The 17,404-nt window shown below is 40.5% G+C and overlaps 3 protein-coding genes across 3 annotated transcripts in view; 2 read left to right on the top strand and 1 right to left on the bottom strand.

Annotated features, from left to right (window-relative positions):
* LOC105805634 overlaps positions 1-17,404 on the bottom strand; it is a 153,690-nt gene that overhangs the window by 118,355 nt on the left and 17,931 nt on the right. The gene's annotated exons all lie outside the window — the stretch shown is intronic.
* Positions 3,630-4,400, top strand: LOC105805671 (histone H1.4). Its single transcript, XM_012638601.1, has one exon. The coding sequence runs from the start codon at positions 3,686-3,688 to the stop codon at positions 4,343-4,345; it is 660 nt and encodes a 219-aa protein (XP_012494055.1). The 5' UTR covers positions 3,630-3,685; the 3' UTR covers positions 4,346-4,400.
* LOC105805685 (histone H2B type 1-M) lies at positions 4,451-13,781 on the top strand. Its single transcript, XM_012638615.1, has 2 exons — positions 4,451-5,775; positions 13,605-13,781. Exon 1 carries the CDS (start codon positions 5,386-5,388, stop codon positions 5,764-5,766), a length of 381 nt encoding a protein of 126 aa, XP_012494069.1. The 5' UTR covers positions 4,451-5,385; the 3' UTR covers positions 5,767-5,775; positions 13,605-13,781.

Genomic DNA, 17,404 nt, shown 5'->3' with positions numbered 1-17,404 from the left:
TTTTCTATGTAGTTTTAGTTGTCCGATTAATTTCTTTCTATTTTTAGTAGAGACGGGGTCTCGCTCTTGCTCAGGCTGGTTTCGAACCCCTGAGCTCAAACAATCCGCCCGCCTCGGCCTCCCAGAGTGCTAGGATTACAGGCGTTAATTGTTGACTTAAAGAAAAATCTATGTCTAAGATAATATATAGTTCCTTCGTATAGTATAAAGCATCTCTTTTCCAAACTCTATTTTTAATAAAACAATCATGGTAGCATCATATTAAAATAGCAAAGTCCAGAATTAAGCACTTGGAACCCAGAATTGTGGACTAAAAGAAACTAAACACAATCTTCCCTTTCCTTTCAACTTTTATACAAATCATGTTGTTCCACCTAACACAGTTGATATCATGTCCAAAATTAAAATGATCAAAAGTGTCCTCCATTTTCTATCACTCAGGACTCCTTAGAGGTTTAAAAAATGTCAATGATAAGAAATTACTTTCTTACATTAATAAAAAATAACACACCTGAGAATATTGCATGACTACAAAAACTCAAAAAAGTGCATGAGGAAAACATACTAACCACTCTGGACATACAAGCCTACACAGTAAGGAGTGCCTTTTACATAGGGACCTAGCACACAAAGAGCTGTGAATATAACTAAAACTACGTGCAATGAAATCTGGCATTTTCTATTCTATCCTAATTAATTAAAAAAAGAAATATTTTAGCCTTGCACAACTAACTAGATTTCACAACTTCTAATACTTGTTCAGACCTGCAGTCTGGAAAACACTGGTTAATAACAGCATATGCTTTGAAGTCATACCTATGTAAACTGGAGTCTGGAATGTACCTCTTACCAACAGTCTTCTCAAGAGAATTGCTTAACCTTTGCATATGCATTTCCTCCAGGGTAAAGTGGAGACACTATCTATATCAGAGGGTTGTTGCATTGACTGAGAATGTAGGGAGCACACAATAGCCAATAAGTGGAGAGAATAATTATTATTAAGAATGTTAAAAATGACATAAAGAGTAGAGATTCTGTAACAGAGGATTCAGGTAGTCCATAGATAGCCAAGGTTCAGTCCACTCTCTGTGGACGGAAAATAATTAATTATTGGATGCTTAACTTTACTCTCCTTTCTCCTTCTTAAGCCCATTACAGTTGCCAGTAAAGTGTGAATTCAAGGAAGTCAGGATTGGACTAATGCTGTCCCCATCCTCCTAATATGTGATTATAGCCAGCATGAACATCTTTTCACAGGCAAGCCCAGAAATCCATGGGAGCACTCATATGTCAAGAAACACTTTTGCCCTGTTGGTCACCTCTAGTGACAGCAGCAGTGAGTCCCAAACTTGATTGGGCATGAGCATTTTGTTAAATATTCATATTCTGAAGACCCCCTGGAGAGTTATTAGATCAGAATCATCTGGAACAAGGCCTTGAAACCTACATCTAAAACACACACATGAACATGCATGTGCACACACATAGCTTTGATATAGTCAGCCTATTGGCAGATCATTAAGAAAACGAAGTCTTTTGATATTGCTCCTATTTCATCATAAAGAAGTGTCAGACAAATGCTTGATTTAACAGTGACCAGTCCTCAATGTCTTAAGTCCAGTTGCTTTATTTATCAGAAAACACACAGCACCATAAGCAGCAAGCAGAGGTGAGCTGAAAGATCCCAGAATTTGGACATTTAAGTCCCCACAAGTAGGGAATACATAGGATAAAGTGAGGCATTTGAAAGCGAACTTCAGTGTAGCATGCAAATTTCAGCCATTTAAAGGAGTGGTTTTTGTTGGCATTAAAAATGGATATGATCCTACCATTCTGGAATCAAATGCTCACATACAGTTTCCCTAGTCTCTTTTGGAGATTTATCCACCTCCTTTTTTATTTCAATAAATACCAGAGAGCATATATATTTTTCCCTAGTGTGCACAAATTAAATTGAAAATGGTTACACGTTAAGGCTTAAGAAATATTGATAATTTATATCACTTTTATACAAAATTCAGCATTAATTTAAACAGGACTATTTTGAAACATTTCATTCAGCTTGTATTAAACTTATGTATAATATGCATTTTAGTAGCAGAGTTTGGATCTGTGGAGAAGATTTGGGGAAATGGAATTACATTTTAAACTGATATCCAATACCATGTTACAATGAGTCACATCTACAGAACAGTAGAATATCACCTTTAGCACTGGGTAAAATTGTATTTTGTTTCCCCAGAAGATGGCTTGCAGTTTTTAAAAGACAATTCCAGCCAGATCGTTTTTTAGAAATAATTGTTTTCATTGAGCTGTCATTGCCAATTTATACTATTCCTTGGTTGGACAACTACCTAAACAAATCCATTGTTTCAGACATCTTTCAAAACATGTCTTTAGAGGGCAATGACTTAGCTTGGACAGCCTCTCAAAACTCTGTTTCTAAGATCAAAATTTGAACTTGTCATTAAATCCCTACATGTCACTTATTTTCCTTTTTATGGAGCTCTGAGAAGCATTGGGCTATAATCTTCATAGAGATTGAAATCATGTATGGTGAGTGGACTAGTCATCCATCAACTATTTAGTAATAACAGGGTCTGTGTTTCTCTAATAACGGTAATAGATATGTTCCAATCTACAGTTCTTATTTATTTTCCTTTATGAACATTGCTTGATTTCAGCTTAAACTAGTATATTACAATTTGGTCCTGAAGCATATGACAAAAACACTCAGCAAGGCTGCAGATAAATTCTTCGAAGTAAACTGCACCTCCACTTCCAGTAACTTTATGGACACATATTGGAAAATTAATCCTTTTTCATCTCTGTACCCTGAGTATGTTTTGGACTTCCCTTCCTTCCCAAATACCCTGAAATCAAGGTATTTCAACCCATGGAGCAGTTGTCCAAAGGAGAGAAGAAACCGCCCCGCCCCCAACCCTTGGGAGCAGAAAGGGAAAGAATTATCCAAAGGAATTATTTAAAAACTCAGGTGTAGCGGACGGAAATAAAACCATAGTCGCATAGATTGATGTCTCAGGGGTCCAAAATTTAACCTCAAATAGGCGATAATTTGTTTGGCATTAAACTAAACCATTTTGATGAACTCAAATGCCCTCGGCTCAATAGGCAGGACTCTCCGAGGAGCCTGTGTTACTTCCCTCACTTAAGTGCAGATTTGTAATAAAAATTTTAGTGCCAGTGACATGTTTTTTGGACGTATAAGAAGCTAACCACTTGCAGAATCATATTTGAGAGGTCAGAAAACTCCATAGTTAAAGATCAGTTTATAATTTACGAAGAAAATACAAAGTTTTGTTTCTCTGAGTTGAAATTTGCCGAGCACGGCGGGAAATATTGCTAGTTTCTGGCACAAGGTTTTGTGCTTTCCTCATAATTTGAGTTCTGCGTCAATCCTGAGGCTTCGGGGACCATTATCTGAGAAAAATTGGGTAGCTCAGTGTACAGAATTTTGATATTTTTGGCTTTTTTTGAGGTGTAACAAACACAACTCGGGATCCAGGAGGACACTCTGCGGCTGCCAGCGAGGCGGGCTGGACAGCGCACCAATCACGGCGCAGCTCCGCCCTATATAAACGGGCGGGCGCAGCGCCGCGGCCCGAGTCCCGGCCAGTGCCTCTGCTTCCGGCTCTAATTGCTCTTTCTCACGCACGCCTTCAACATGTCCGAGACTGCTCCTGCAGCGCCCGCTGCTCCGGCTCCTGCAGAGAAGGCACCCGTGAAGAAAAAGGCCCGCAAGTCTGCAGGTGCGTCGAAGCGCAAAGCGTCTGGGCCTCCGGTGTCCGAGCTCATCACCAAGGCTGTTGCCGCTTCCAAGGAGCGCAGCGGGGTGTCTCTGGCCGCTCTGAAGAAGGCGCTGGCGGCCGCTGGCTATGACGTGGAGAAGAACAACAGCCGCATCAAGCTTGGTCTCAAGAGCTTGGTGAGCAAGGGCACCCTGGTGCAGACCAAGGGCACCGGCGCCTCGGGGTCCTTCAAACTCAACAAGAAGGCGGCCTCCGGGGAAGCCAAGCCCAGAGCTAAAAAAGCAAGTGCAGCTAAGGCCAAGAAGCCTGTAGGAGCGGCTAAGAAGCCTAAGAAGGCAACGGGGGCGGCCGCCCCGAAGAAGAGCGCCAAGAAGACCCCAAAGAAGGCGAAAAAGCCGGCCGCAACTGCAGGAGCCAAAAAAGCGAAAAGCCCTAAAAAGGCGAAAGCAGCCAAGCCGAAGAAGGCGCCTAGGAGCCCAGCGAAGGCCAAAGCGGTGAAACCCAAGGCGGCTAAACCAAAGACCGCCAAGCCCAAGGCAGCCAAGCCAAAGAAGGCGGCAGCCAAGAAGAAATAAAAGTCCTTTGGCCAACTGCTTAGACGCTCAACACAACCCAAAGGCTCTTTTCAGAGCCACCCACCGATCTCGGTAAAAGAGCTGTTACACTTTCCTAGGGGGCGTGGCTGGAAGGAGAACGCCACTAAGGAGGGGCGGGCCTCCAGGGAAGGTAGATGGGTTTCCATACTTTGCTTTTCGTACGCGTGTGGTTTTGGGAGCTCTCATTTTCCTGTAAGAATCGGGGAGGACCCCTGGGAAAATGAGTCTGGCCTTTCTGAGCTGTTGGCTGCGACTGCAGAGCTCCCGTGCGAATACCATGCACCCATTCTTGGCACTGGATGGTAGCCAATTAGTGCCACATTGAAATGCATGGCACACGGTAAGGAACAGCAGAGCACATTAAGGGGCACACTTGCAGTGTTTACTTAGTGCCATATAGTTTAACTTTACCACTTGAATTTAGGGTAGAACCGAAATCTAGAATTGCCCGATTGGGGAGGGGGTAGGGATATCCTATGTTTATGAGCAGCAATTTCCAGAATTTACGGTAAACAACGAAGGGAGAGGACTTGGAACAGTAAAGCAGCCTACGGTTATTGGTGAGGCTGTCATGATTAATAAGCTGCAGGAGCAACAAAATAATCTTCGCTGATTGTTTGCTCCAGTAATAAGGCTATTTGCAGCACAGATGCCCATGGGTTCCAGGTTCAGACCTCATCTTTGAGAACAGTGCTGACTATACAAAATTACTGTGTGGCCATAAAGATAACTGCTCTGAGAAACACAAGCCTCCTGAAAGAGACCTATTTATAGTAGCTTTGGGAAGCCTAGTCTGGGCTTTCTGATTGGGTCAAAGTAGAGTAACGTGGTAGCCAATGAAAAGATAGACTTTCAAGTGTCGTTTACGTTGGCATTTGTGACGACACACTAAAATTAATCCAATCATAAATGAAATCTTATTAACCTCATTTGAATACCGCGTCTATAAATGAACCTGGCCTCGCTGGGGGTGATTATTTTCCCAGGTGCTCGCGATAGTGTAGTTTTTTAGTGCTACGATGCCTGAACCCACGAAATCCGCTCCTGCCCCAAAAAAAGGCTCCAAGAAGGCGGTGACCAAGGCGCAGAAAAAGGACGGGAAGAAGCGCAAACGCAGCCGTAAGGAGAGCTACTCCGTGTACGTGTACAAGGTGCTGAAGCAGGTCCACCCCGACACTGGCATCTCGTCTAAGGCCATGGGCATCATGAATTCCTTCGTCAACGACATCTTCGAGCGCATCGCGGGCGAGGCGTCTCGCTTGGCGCATTACAACAAGCGCTCGACCATCACCTCCAGGGAGATCCAGACGGCGGTGCGCTTGCTGCTGCCGGGGGAGCTGGCCAAGCACGCGGTGTCCGAGGGCACAAAGGCCGTAACCAAGTACACCAGCTCCAAGTAAACTTGCCAAGTAAGCCTCTATACCCAACCCCAAAGGCTCTTTTAAGAGCCACGCAGTTTTCAACAAGTGAGTTGTAATTCTTTCGCTAAAAGAATTCTTGGTTTTCTCACCACCACATTTAAAACTATGTTAGCAATCTTTGATGTTACGTTAGTGCTGCCCGGTGAGTGCGTGTAAAATACAGGAAATAACAATAATCACCAGAAATTTGAGTGCCATTAATGGGCACGTACGACTTCAATAGAATCATTATTTCATTTAGTGTCACATAGCTAGATAACTAGTATGATTTGAAGATGTGATTTTTAAATGTACAGCTCTTAGTTTTCATGTGTAGGTCTCCAAATTGGCCGTGATGTTGATCGAGACTCAGTGATGACTGCTAACCCTGAGCACAAAAGACCATGCTCTGACAACTTCCTTCTATTCAGAGGCTTTTTCCTTCCTTTTGTTTTTAAATTTCTTCATTTTTTCTTTTTTTAAAACTTTTACCCTGTAGTACTGTTAAAAAGAAAATAAAAGTAGAAGGTAATGTGAGTTTTCATAGGAGTATTATAAAGATTTCTGGTTTGCTTGCTTTGCATTTGGGCCAATTTCTGTCCGAGCCTTTGAGTAGGCTAGTGGGGGAGGGAAAGGTGGCTCCTACATTTTATCTAAAAGATGCAGAGGGAGAGAAAAAGGAAGTAGTCTTTGAGATTCCTTCAAATTCTGTCAGTTACTATACTTTCTCAAAAAATCTTACTTAGTTCATAGTCGTTTTTTTTTTTTTTTTTTGAGACAGAGTCTCACTGTGTTGCCCGGGCTAGAGTGCCGTGGCGTCAGCCTAGCTCGCAGCAACCTTAAACTCCTGGGCTCAAGCGATCCTCCTGCCTCAGCCTTCCGAGTAGCTGGGACTACAGGCATGCGCCACCATGCCCAGCTAATTTTTTTTTTCCTATGTATTTTTAGTTGTCCGATTAATTTCTTTCTATTTTTAGTAGAGACGGGGTCTCGCTCTTGCTCAGGCTGGTTTCGAACTCCTGAGCTCAAACAATCCGCCTGCCTGGGCCTCCCAGAGTGCTAGGATTACAGGCGTGAGCCACCACGCCCGGCCTATAGTCGTTTTTTAGCAGCACTCAGTTTAAAAATACTCTGGGTAACAGGAGAGAAGCCAAATAGTCAATCCATTAAGGCGTCTACCTGCAGATAGGCAATGAGGACTGAGGCCCCCTTTGCAATATGGTTCACCCTTTCCTGTATGTCCCTGAGTGCCAAACACAAGAGGAGGTAGAAAGGGAAGGAAAACCCCTTCTAGCAGGATGTGGCCTCTGCTGCACAAGGTAGGATGATGGTGTAAACTGTTTTCACTACTGGGAAATGGATGATTGTGGGGAAAAAATATCTAGGGAAAGAGACTAGAGAGAGCTGGGAGGGAGTGGCCAGAAGAAAAGGAACCAAAACTTCAGATAAAATGGTGAGGTGCAAGGCTAGACTTGGAGTAAAGTGCTTGCTGAGACACTGAATTTAGGTCATGGTTGATAATTGACTGATGGAGGAATGAGTTTAGAAATCTTTGTGTCCTCATTCTCTCACAGACAAACAAGGATTTATGGATTATGGGATAGATTTTCATAATATGGCAAGCATGTTACCTGGATGGACAACTATTAATAAAAAGCCTGGATAATATTTTTTAAATTCTTAATAGCAATGAAGAGTAGCTAAGAAAGTAAGGAACTCAGGCCCAGGGACTTGGCCCATGTCAAACTAGAAGCACTACAGCTAGCTTTTACCCAAACCTGAGCTTTGGTTTTTAGGATGTTGTATGGAAACTGACCAGGTATGGAGCCTGATAAATCTTTTCAAGTAAAGTTGAGACACAAAACCAAAAGCTACCTTCTCTGGGTAGAGAGATCAACTGGAAATACACACATATTTTCCATACAGTGATTGCAGAAAAAAGAGGCAGCTCTGAACCTGGGTGCTGAGCAGGTAGATTGTGCTGCTGAGGCTTGGATGGACTACAAACCAGCCTTGATGCTTACTTGTTCCCAGCATTCAAACCACAGGGATTCAAAACACACAATCTAAGAATTTAATTTAGGGATATCCCAGGCTGGTTTTGTGCCCCAGAACTCCTGAGAGAAGGAAATACAAGACATCTCTGAAGGAGCAAACTTAATTTTAGGCCTCGACAAATGCCTGTAGATAAAATATGAAAGAAAATCAATGTGTACCTTCACAATCAAAATTAACCAAATACATCATGAAACAGGGAAATATGATCCAAGAACAAGAGCAACAAACAATGGGAACAAAAGGAGTAAAAAGAGAATTAACAGATACAGACTTCTATATGACTAAATTTAGTGACATAAAAAGTAAACTAAAAACTGTTAATAATAAAATATGCTGAGGGACTAAGAAAATACAGAGTGGACACACAGATTTAAATAAAGAATGTAATAGAAATTCTAGAAAATAAACATAATTAATTATAACACATAATTAAAAGCTTGTTGGATGGTATTAATAGCCAATTGGACCTAGCAGAAGAAATTTAATGAACTGTATAACCAGATCTTAAGGAATTATCCAAAATGCAGAAAGAAAAATGTAACAGTGAGTTTAAGACTTGAAATTAGTAGTAAGATGATCTGACATGGATTTACTCATAGTACTAGAAGGACAACCAGAAAGAATAATGCAGATGTGAGATTTGAAAGATCATGGCTGAAAATTGTCTAGAGTTGATGGATCATTCATTTAATTAAAAATAATTTAAATAGGGTATAAAATAATAGAACAAAAATTAAAATAATACAACAAAATAGGGGTCACTGTGTGACACTGAATTAAGCTCTATAAATTCTTACAACAAATGTAATAGTGATTTTCATAACATTGTGCCTTCTGTCCCATATTGACATATGGCATTAGACTATAGCACTGTTTGAAATTCTTCATGTGGGAGGATAATTGGGCAATTGATTATTTACATGTATTTTGTATCTAGTTAACTTTGAAATTCTATGAATCCTAATCAATATTTAATAGACTGTCTTGATTTTAATTACATATAATGCTATTATTACCAAATAAAAATGTTGGATACTCTTTCCAATAACTATTTATTAGTTGCTTTTATCATCTTATTGTGTTAGCTACAATCACAAACAATATGTTATCTTAGACATGCTAGCAGGCATTGTCTTTTCCTCCTTGTCATAGAAATGGGTTTGATAATTTTATGGTTTATAATAATATTTACTTTTGTGTCTGTGTGTATGTGTTCATATGCATAATCTTTCTTGTGTTAATGTAGTGGCCTTCTAATCATGTTTTAAGAATTTTAGGAATGATTTATTAATTTTATCCAATCACTTTTTGACATCTAATGAAATCATATGCTTTTTCTTTTTTAACCTATTGCAAAGAAGTATAGATAGATTTCATAATGTTGATTAATACTTTAATTCCTAGACCAAATCTTATTTGATCATGTTATATTATTATCTTAAATAATGGGTGGATAAATTTTGTTAATATTTTACATGAGTAATTTTTCCATTTCTATTCATATATAATCATTCTATGATTTTCTCTTTTGGGTTTACCTTTGTCAGGTTTTGTTGTTAAGATTATGGTAGCCTTATAAAATTAATTGTGGAGCTCTCTATCTTTATTAGTTATCTGTTGCTTTGTAACAAATTATCCCAAAATTGAGCAGCTTAAATTAATGAACATCTAAGATTTCATTTAATTTCTGTGGGTCAGGAATCTAGAATTGACTTAGCTGGGTGCATATGACTTGGGGCCTTTCTTGAGGTTGGAGTCAAGATGTAAGCATAGGCTGCAATCATCCGAATCCTTGACTGTAGCTTCAGGATTCACTTCTAAGATGGCATACTGGCATATCTGGCAAGTTTGAGCTGGCCATTGCCTGGAGGCCTCAGATCCTTGCCACTTAGACCTCTCCAAAGTCCTCACCGACCATCTTCAAAACATAGCAGCTGTTATCCTTAGAAAGAGAAAACAGAGGGTGAAGGTGGGGAGAAATAAGCCACAATGTCTCTTGTGAACAAGCTTGGAAAGTTGCACACTTTGGCCATTTTATTCATTACAATCAAATCACTTAAATCTAGCACATATTCAGAAGGGGAATTAGAGTCCACCCTTTCAGGTAAGGATAGTAAAAGAATTTGTAAACATATTTTAAAACAACTAACATTGCCCAGTTTTTTTTTAATGCTTGAAATACTTGAGTGTAAAAGGTATTTGTGCTTTAAAGGATAGGTAGAAATTGGCTGTAAAATCACCTAGATCTGATTAAATCTTAGATCTTTAAGAATTCCAACAATTTATTTATTTATTTGTTTATTTTTTGAGACAGAGTCTCGCTCTGTTGCCCTGGTAAGAGTGCCATGGCATCAGCCTAGCTCATAGCAACCTCAAACTCCTGGGCTGAAGCAATCCTTCTGCCTCAGCCTCCCGAGTAGCTGGGACTACAGGCATGTGCCACTGTGCCCGGCTAATTTTTTCTATATATTTTTAGTTGTCCAGATAATTTCTTTCTATTTTTAGTAGAGACGGGGGGGTCTCGCTCTTGCTCAGGCTGGTCTCAAATTCCTGACCTCGAGCAATCCTCTCGCCTCGGCCTCCCAGAGTGCTAGGATTACAGGCCTGAGCCACCACGCCCAGTCTGAATTCCGACAATTTAGACTACAATTGATCACTATTTCCAGAGACAAATGCCAAGAAAATCCTCAAGGGGTCCCGTGATGGATTTTTCTCCGAGATTGTAAAGGACAAAATAGTGTCTCTACAATTTATATAAAACATTAGCCCAGCACATAGCAGGTACTTAAAAAAAGAAAGTATTGAATTAATTCATCTGGGAAATCCTAAGCTAATTTAGCAATTTGTAAAGCAATTCTCTGATGCATGATTGTTGTTACAATGTCCAACAAATATGTTTGGCCTTTTGAAATAAAAAAAAATTTTAAGTAGAAAAATACTTATAATAAAAATTATAATCTCAGAACATACTGTGGATTATGAAAATATGAAAAAAATAATATGGAAGAAACAAATTAATGAAATTTAAAATCAAACAAAAAGTTAAAAGCTATATTAATAATTTACTTAATATATAAAATTTAAGATTAATAATTGAGTAATAGTAAAAATTACAGTGCTTAAAGTTAAGATAACACATTAAGAGTTAGCAGAGGGCAGTAAAAAGAGAAGAAACTGAATAGAAGAATTTAGTCATAAAGGATTATAGGGAGATTCTTGAAATGTGTCGAAATTCCCTAGTAAAATGTAGCATGACTACTGCTCAGTGTTTATTTATAAATCAGCTTATTCAAGAGATAATCACTAAATGTCTTTGGGCTAGGCACTGGCTTGGGCACTGGAGATACAGAGAGCTAAGGTGGTCCTGGACCCCCTGGAGCCCTCAGTCAAGACTTCCAGCTAATTGCTTTCATTTTCCTTTCTCTTTTACTAAGGCCTAAAAAAAATGTTTCTCATACTTTGGAACTCTTCAGGCAACTGAATAGACTTGGATCCACAAGGGGACTACCAGACTCATTTTGTTAGGTAGACTGTGTGAGCCTCAGGCCCTCCTGGGGAGGAGGCAGGCACCAGAAGCAATTGCCACATCTGGGGGAGGAGGGAATGCCTTACCAATCTGCCATTGAGAAGTTAGTGGGCCAAAGGCAGAAGAATGCAGAGGATTCCCTAGCCCACAGGCCAAGCAGCTCAGTCACAATAGGGTGTGGAAGGTGACCTAGAACAACCTAAGGCTAATTGTCTTGTCATTAGTTTAAATCTACATTGTGGTTCACTTCCCCAAATGGGCTTTCAGAGAGGCTCATGGGATATCTGCAAGAGCAGTTAAGACTCAGGTTATATAACTCCCAACTGTCCATCAAAGTAGTTTAATGATGACGTTTGAACCATGAGGAGGACCCAGCCTAGGCAATATAAAACAGGACCCCAGACCATAATCGGGGCCCTCCTGTTATTACAGGGGGTCCTTTCACTTCATTGTCTGGCGAACATATCTTATTTTACCCAATAAACTTCACCTCATACTTGCCTTACTTTGGTGTGTCTGGTCGTTCTTCAGCCAGGAGCACACCAAGAACCAAGAACAGACAACCACGACCCAACAATTGCATTAAAGCAAACATATTTATCCCAATTTTTGAGTAATAAACAAAATATAGTAATATTAATATTATTTTGTTTAAAATTTTGGCAATGTTAAGCTGTACTTCATAAATACAATACAATATTTTATAAATATTACATCCAAATCATGCTACTTTTTAGGAAGAGAGAGGCGCATGGGGAGAAAAAAGGTGAGAGAAATTGAGAAGGACTCAGAAAAGGAATGGAAGAAGCAAACTGCTACTATAACAGGGAGGGAAAGGGTTTAGAGACCAAGTACAAGCCTATAGCAGAATGTAGGGGGGAAAAGACAGAGAGAGAGGAAAAAAGAATCAGAAAGGTAAATAGACCCTTTTATATATTTGATGTCTCAGCTGGGTGTCATATTTGTCACATAGTAACTAAAATACTTCCCACATTTCTTGTATGTTGGATTAAGTGGATTAATTAAAATATGACCACATATGGGAGGTTTTCTCTGACCAGCAAATGTAAAATGACACCCTTCTGTCTCCAATCTTAACTTTCTTTCTTCATTCTTCTTCATTATGCTTAGCACTAACTAACATAAATTTTATTTACCGTTTGCCTGCCTATCTGATTCTCAAGACTGTAAGGTCCGTAAGGGCAGGGAGATTCTCTTTTTTTGCTGCTGACTCCCTAATGCTCAAGGCTGCTCTGGGCACACAGTAGACTCAAAAAGTATTTGCAACATGATATAATTACTTAAGTAATTAAAGTGCACATATGTCTGTAACAGCAGGAATAGAGCCCAGGGCTGAGTTGTCACAGTGGTTCAATTGAACGAGATTGAATGAGTAACTCAGACTTTCTGGGACTCATTTTCCTCATCTATACAAAGAAGATGATAACAGTAGACCCCTTCTTAAAGTTGTTTCAAGGATTAATTGAGATAGTTCATGTAAAAGCTCTTAAAAGAGTGATGGACATTTAGTAAGCACTTAGCAATTGTGAGCAATTATTATATTTTTTCTTTTTAGTGTTCAAATGAAAACCAGGCCCCACCTGGTGGCTCAGAACTGTAATGCCAGCACTTTGGAAGGTTGAGGCTGGTAGATTGCTTGAGGTTAGGAGTTCAAGACCAGCGTGGGCAAGATAGACTATTGTCTCTACAAAAAACAAACAAACAAACAAACAAAACAAAAACAAAAAATAATTTAGCCAGGCGTGGTGGTATGGGCCTGTAGTCCTAGCTCCTCAAGAGGCTGAGGCAGAAGGATCACCTGAACTTGGGATTTGTATGTTGCAGTGATCTACAATTATGCCACTGCACTCCAGCCTGAGTGACAGAGCGAGACCCTGCCTGAAAAGAAAAAAAAGAAAGAAAAAAAATTAAAATCAGAGTGTCCAAATATTTTCAGGTCAAAAACTAAAGGGAGAAAATATGAGCTTTTGAACTATTTGAATCTCACCCCAGAAGGGTAGTTGGAGGATTTAAAACAAAGATCATATTATTCAGTGATATCTCTTAAGCATGATTTGAGTCATTATCTGTTAATGCTAATAATTACTAAAGTGTAAGTAACACTGAAGGAGAGATTCCAGATAGTACATTATACAAGCACATGCAAAAAGGACCCTCTTCTTTGTATTGCAAATGTTAGTGCTGATGGCAAAATGACACCTAACAAATAAACCCTTTTTATTTCTTCAATCAGGGGAGAGAGATGAATGCAGAGAAGAAATAAATGCATAAAATAACTGAAAATATGAATCTACGCATAGAATTTATGAAGTATGAAAAGTCTGATCTGCCTGAGAATGACTGACTATAGTGTCATACTGAAGTGGAAGATTGGAAAATTCCACTAAAGCAGAATTTTTAGAAATTCCACTACCGGGCTTTCTCCCCGGCGATCCTTACCTGTCCCTCCTCCTCCCCTGCGACCTTGCCCTCATAAATCACCTGTAGCAATTAGTGTACTAGGTTGTAAAGTGGCTCAGGACCCTGCCTCACTAAAGTTAACCCCGTTGTAGCCATGACCCTCCTCCTTAAGCAGAGTGTATAAAAGACTGCAATGCTCTTAGTCTGGTGCTCAGAATTTGGGGAGAGCAAATTCCCCTCTGGGCCAATCGCCAGCCGGCACATAAAACCTGTTTTTGCCAAATCTCTGTGTGTGTCTCTTGGTCTATTCCCGGTCAACCCTGCCGTAACAATACAGTATCCCATCCAAATCCAACCCATCCTGGTTTGCTGCACACTGATTCAACAAAAGGAGATGATTATCTGAGTGGAAGAAAGTAAACAAGGTTTTTAGCTTTTTCGTTTTATTTTTTGAGTTATAAAAATAGAATTTACTACTGTACAGAACTAGTTACTGGGAATTCATTATTTACCAGGGACTACCTTTGCAAGGAAAAGTCTGAATGAGAGGATGGCAGAAAATCTGTAAATGAAACGTTATAATTAATAAAATCTGCAGAGAATTGAAATTCTGCATTCATTGTTGATTCAAATCTTTGTAAGGTCTTCCCTTTCTAACATCTATCTAGCTACTTATTTACTATCTATCTTCACTTTACAGCAAGGCTGAGTGGGTAAGGCCTAAGCACTGGTTTGGCTTTGGTAATGATCCTGAAGTTAAAACAGCTTAGTTTAGGCTAAGTTGCCATTTAAGAAGTTAACTCCAACAGGTGGATTAAGAGAAACAAAATACTTTAAAGCAGTCTCAATCTTGAGTGTGCACTAAAATCACCTAAAGGATTTTTGAAAACATAGATTACCAGACCCCATCCCTATAGTTTCTGATTCATTAGCTCTGAAGTAGGACCTCAGAATTTGTACTTCTAAATCCAGATGATGCTGATGCTGCTGGTCCAGAGACCATATTTGGTGAACTTTGTTTTAAAGGACATGGAATTGCTCTAAAATGCAACTACCATATAGCCACACAAAGCCGAAAAATCGCATAGAATTTCAAACTGGATGTGAGAGGTCCTGAAAAATGGCAGCCGCCATCCCATTCTCAGAGCAGCTATGAAAAGGGTGGAAATGAATCTCCGGGCCCTACACGCCGGCTCCTTCATAGGGCCGTCTGCCCAGCGCCCTCCACGCTGGCTCGTTCAGAAGGCTGTTTTGCAGCTCCCCAGCTCGACCTGACCACTGAGCTGCACGTTACGCCGGCGCCACGTTACGTCTCTCCGACCCCCACGTGGAGAAGCCCATACATTTAAGTCCGCCCGTCGCCCGCGTCTGGAAGGTTGCCGGTTGGTCGCCCTCTGGTGGTGCCCAGACCTCGCCGACCCGCACCCTCTCTTTTGGCGACCACCAGACCACCAGACTTGGAGAGTCTGAAAAATCTGCTCTGGCCAGTTACCGATGAAAACACAAGGTCAAGAATTTTTTTTTTTTTTTTGAGACAGTCTCACTCTGTTGCTTTGGCTAGAGTGAGTGCCGTGGTGTTAGCCTAGCTCACAGCAACCTCACATTCCTGGGCTCAAGCGATCCAACTGCCTCAGCCTCCCGAGTAGCTGGGACTACAGGCACGCGCCACCATGCCCAGCTAATAATTTCTTTCTATTTTTTTTTTAGTAGAGACGGGGTCTCGCTCTTGCTCAGGCTGGTTTCGAACTCCTGAGCTCAAACAATCCGCCCGCCTCAGCCTCCCAGAGTGCTAGGATTACAGGCGTGAGCCACCCGGCCCTTGAGGGTCGAGAATTTTGAAGACCGGGAAGCAGGGGGCTTGGTCTTTTTGCTTCTCTTCCTACTGTTTTTTCTGAGGGCTCAAATCGAGGAGAGGATTGAAGAAGCAGAATGCAAATTTCAGCTTCAATATTCCAGCGTCTCCCTGCTTTCTTCTTGGGGAGCTAGCACTTCCCCGCTTTTCCAGTGGTTGAAGACACCCCTCACAACTCCAAGGAGACATTGCTTGAACCATCCTTATTTATTGGCCTCACGTTTGTAGGGCACTTGGTTTGAAGATTTAGTGTATGTGTGTATATGTATATGTGTGTATAATTTCCTAATTGAATAACTATATATATTTTAAAATGTCATCTTCAGATGCACCCAAGACTGAAATTCATTAGGGCACAGTAGGCACAGTGCCTAGGGCCCACAGTACTTTTAGAGGCTCACGAAAATATTTTAATTTCTTCTAAAATCAGAAGAAAAAGTGAACTTTTAGGTTGAAGAAAATAATGTTATTTTAATAGAGGAAAGGGTACGCGAGGGCAAAAGCACCTAGGGCCAAAGAAAGACAATGCAGTTGTTGTCCCACGTAGCAGACAACCCTTCAGAGTTATTTTTATTTATTTACTTTTTTTTGTAAGCACTTAGACACATTTCTAAGTGCTTTTCAGATGTTAACTCGTTTAGTCTCATAACGCACCTGTGCACTGTTGTTATCCAAATTTTACCCATGAATATACCAAGTGAATCTTAAAATAACTTGCCCAATGTCATATACTTAATAAATGGCAGAGGCTTTCTGACATAGGTAGTTTAGCTCCAGGGTCCCTTCTCTTAACTATTACACTAAAGACATTATTTCTTGATAATTCTAAGGAATTAATTTAACTAACAGGTAAAAACAAAAACAAAACCTTGCATTTCACAGGACCAATGAGATTTCTACTTTTCAGTCTGCCCGTAACAGTACTGCGCAGTACTTTTCTCCTAATATCACACATACACATCCACTCAACTACCACCTCCTCCATCCTAAGGGACCCTTCTTATATTGCATGACACCCCAGCATCATCTATGCAGACAAAGGCCCCATTCTCTGCATTGAAAGCACTCACCAACTTGATGAATCAACTAGGTTCCTTTAGCCAACAGTGTGCGTCGAGCTTAGGATCAGGGAAATATTTTAACATATTCATCCCTCCTTCCCATTCTCAAAGATACAGAAGTTGAGACTCAAAGACTGAAAGCATCCATTGAAGAACTATCGACTGGCAATTAGAAAATGTCAGTAAACAGACTTCCAGGGCCGGGCGCGGTGGCTCACGCCTGTAATCCTAGCACTTTGGGAGGCTGAGGTGGGCGGATTGTTTGAGCTCAGGAGTCTGAGAACAGCCTGAGCAAGAGCGAGACCCCGTCTCTACTAAAAATAGAAAGGAATTAATCGGACAACTAAAAATATATAGAAAAAAGTAGCTGGGCATGGAGGCACATGCCTGTAGTCCCGGCTACTTGGGAGGCTGAGGCAGTAGGATCGCTTGAGTCCAGGAGTTTGAGGTTGCTGTGAGCTAGGATGATGCCACAGCACTCTAGCCCAGGCAACACAGTGAGAGTCTGTCTCAAAAAAAAAAAAAAAAAGAGACTCCCAGAAAACAGCAAAAATGTCTAACTCTGTTCTACTAACCTGCTCATTTTATCAGGACTAATGTCACACTGTTTTAATTGCAGGTTTATATGTCTTCATATGTAGTACTAAGTGAAGGCCCACTATTCTCTCTTTCTTCTGTCTTTTTGAGAATCATCTTGACTAGCTTTTTCATCAACATGAA

This window comes from Propithecus coquereli, unplaced genomic scaffold (assembly GCF_000956105.1).
Source record: "Propithecus coquereli isolate 6110/MARCELLA unplaced genomic scaffold, Pcoq_1.0 Scaffold131, whole genome shotgun sequence".
Classification (NCBI taxonomy): Eukaryota; Metazoa; Chordata; class Mammalia; order Primates; family Indriidae; genus Propithecus; species Propithecus coquereli.
Note: the sequence above shows the minus strand (reverse complement) of the source record. Positions and strands in the feature narration are given on the sequence as shown.

Excerpts from the sequence above, each read along its gene's own strand:
- LOC105805685 (XM_012638615.1), top strand. The coding sequence starts at position 5,386 with ATGCCTGAACCCACGAAATCCGCTCCTGCCCCAAAAAAAGGCTCCAAG.
- LOC105805671 (XM_012638601.1), top strand. The coding sequence starts at position 3,686 with ATGTCCGAGACTGCTCCTGCAGCGCCCGCTGCTCCGGCTCCTGCAGAG.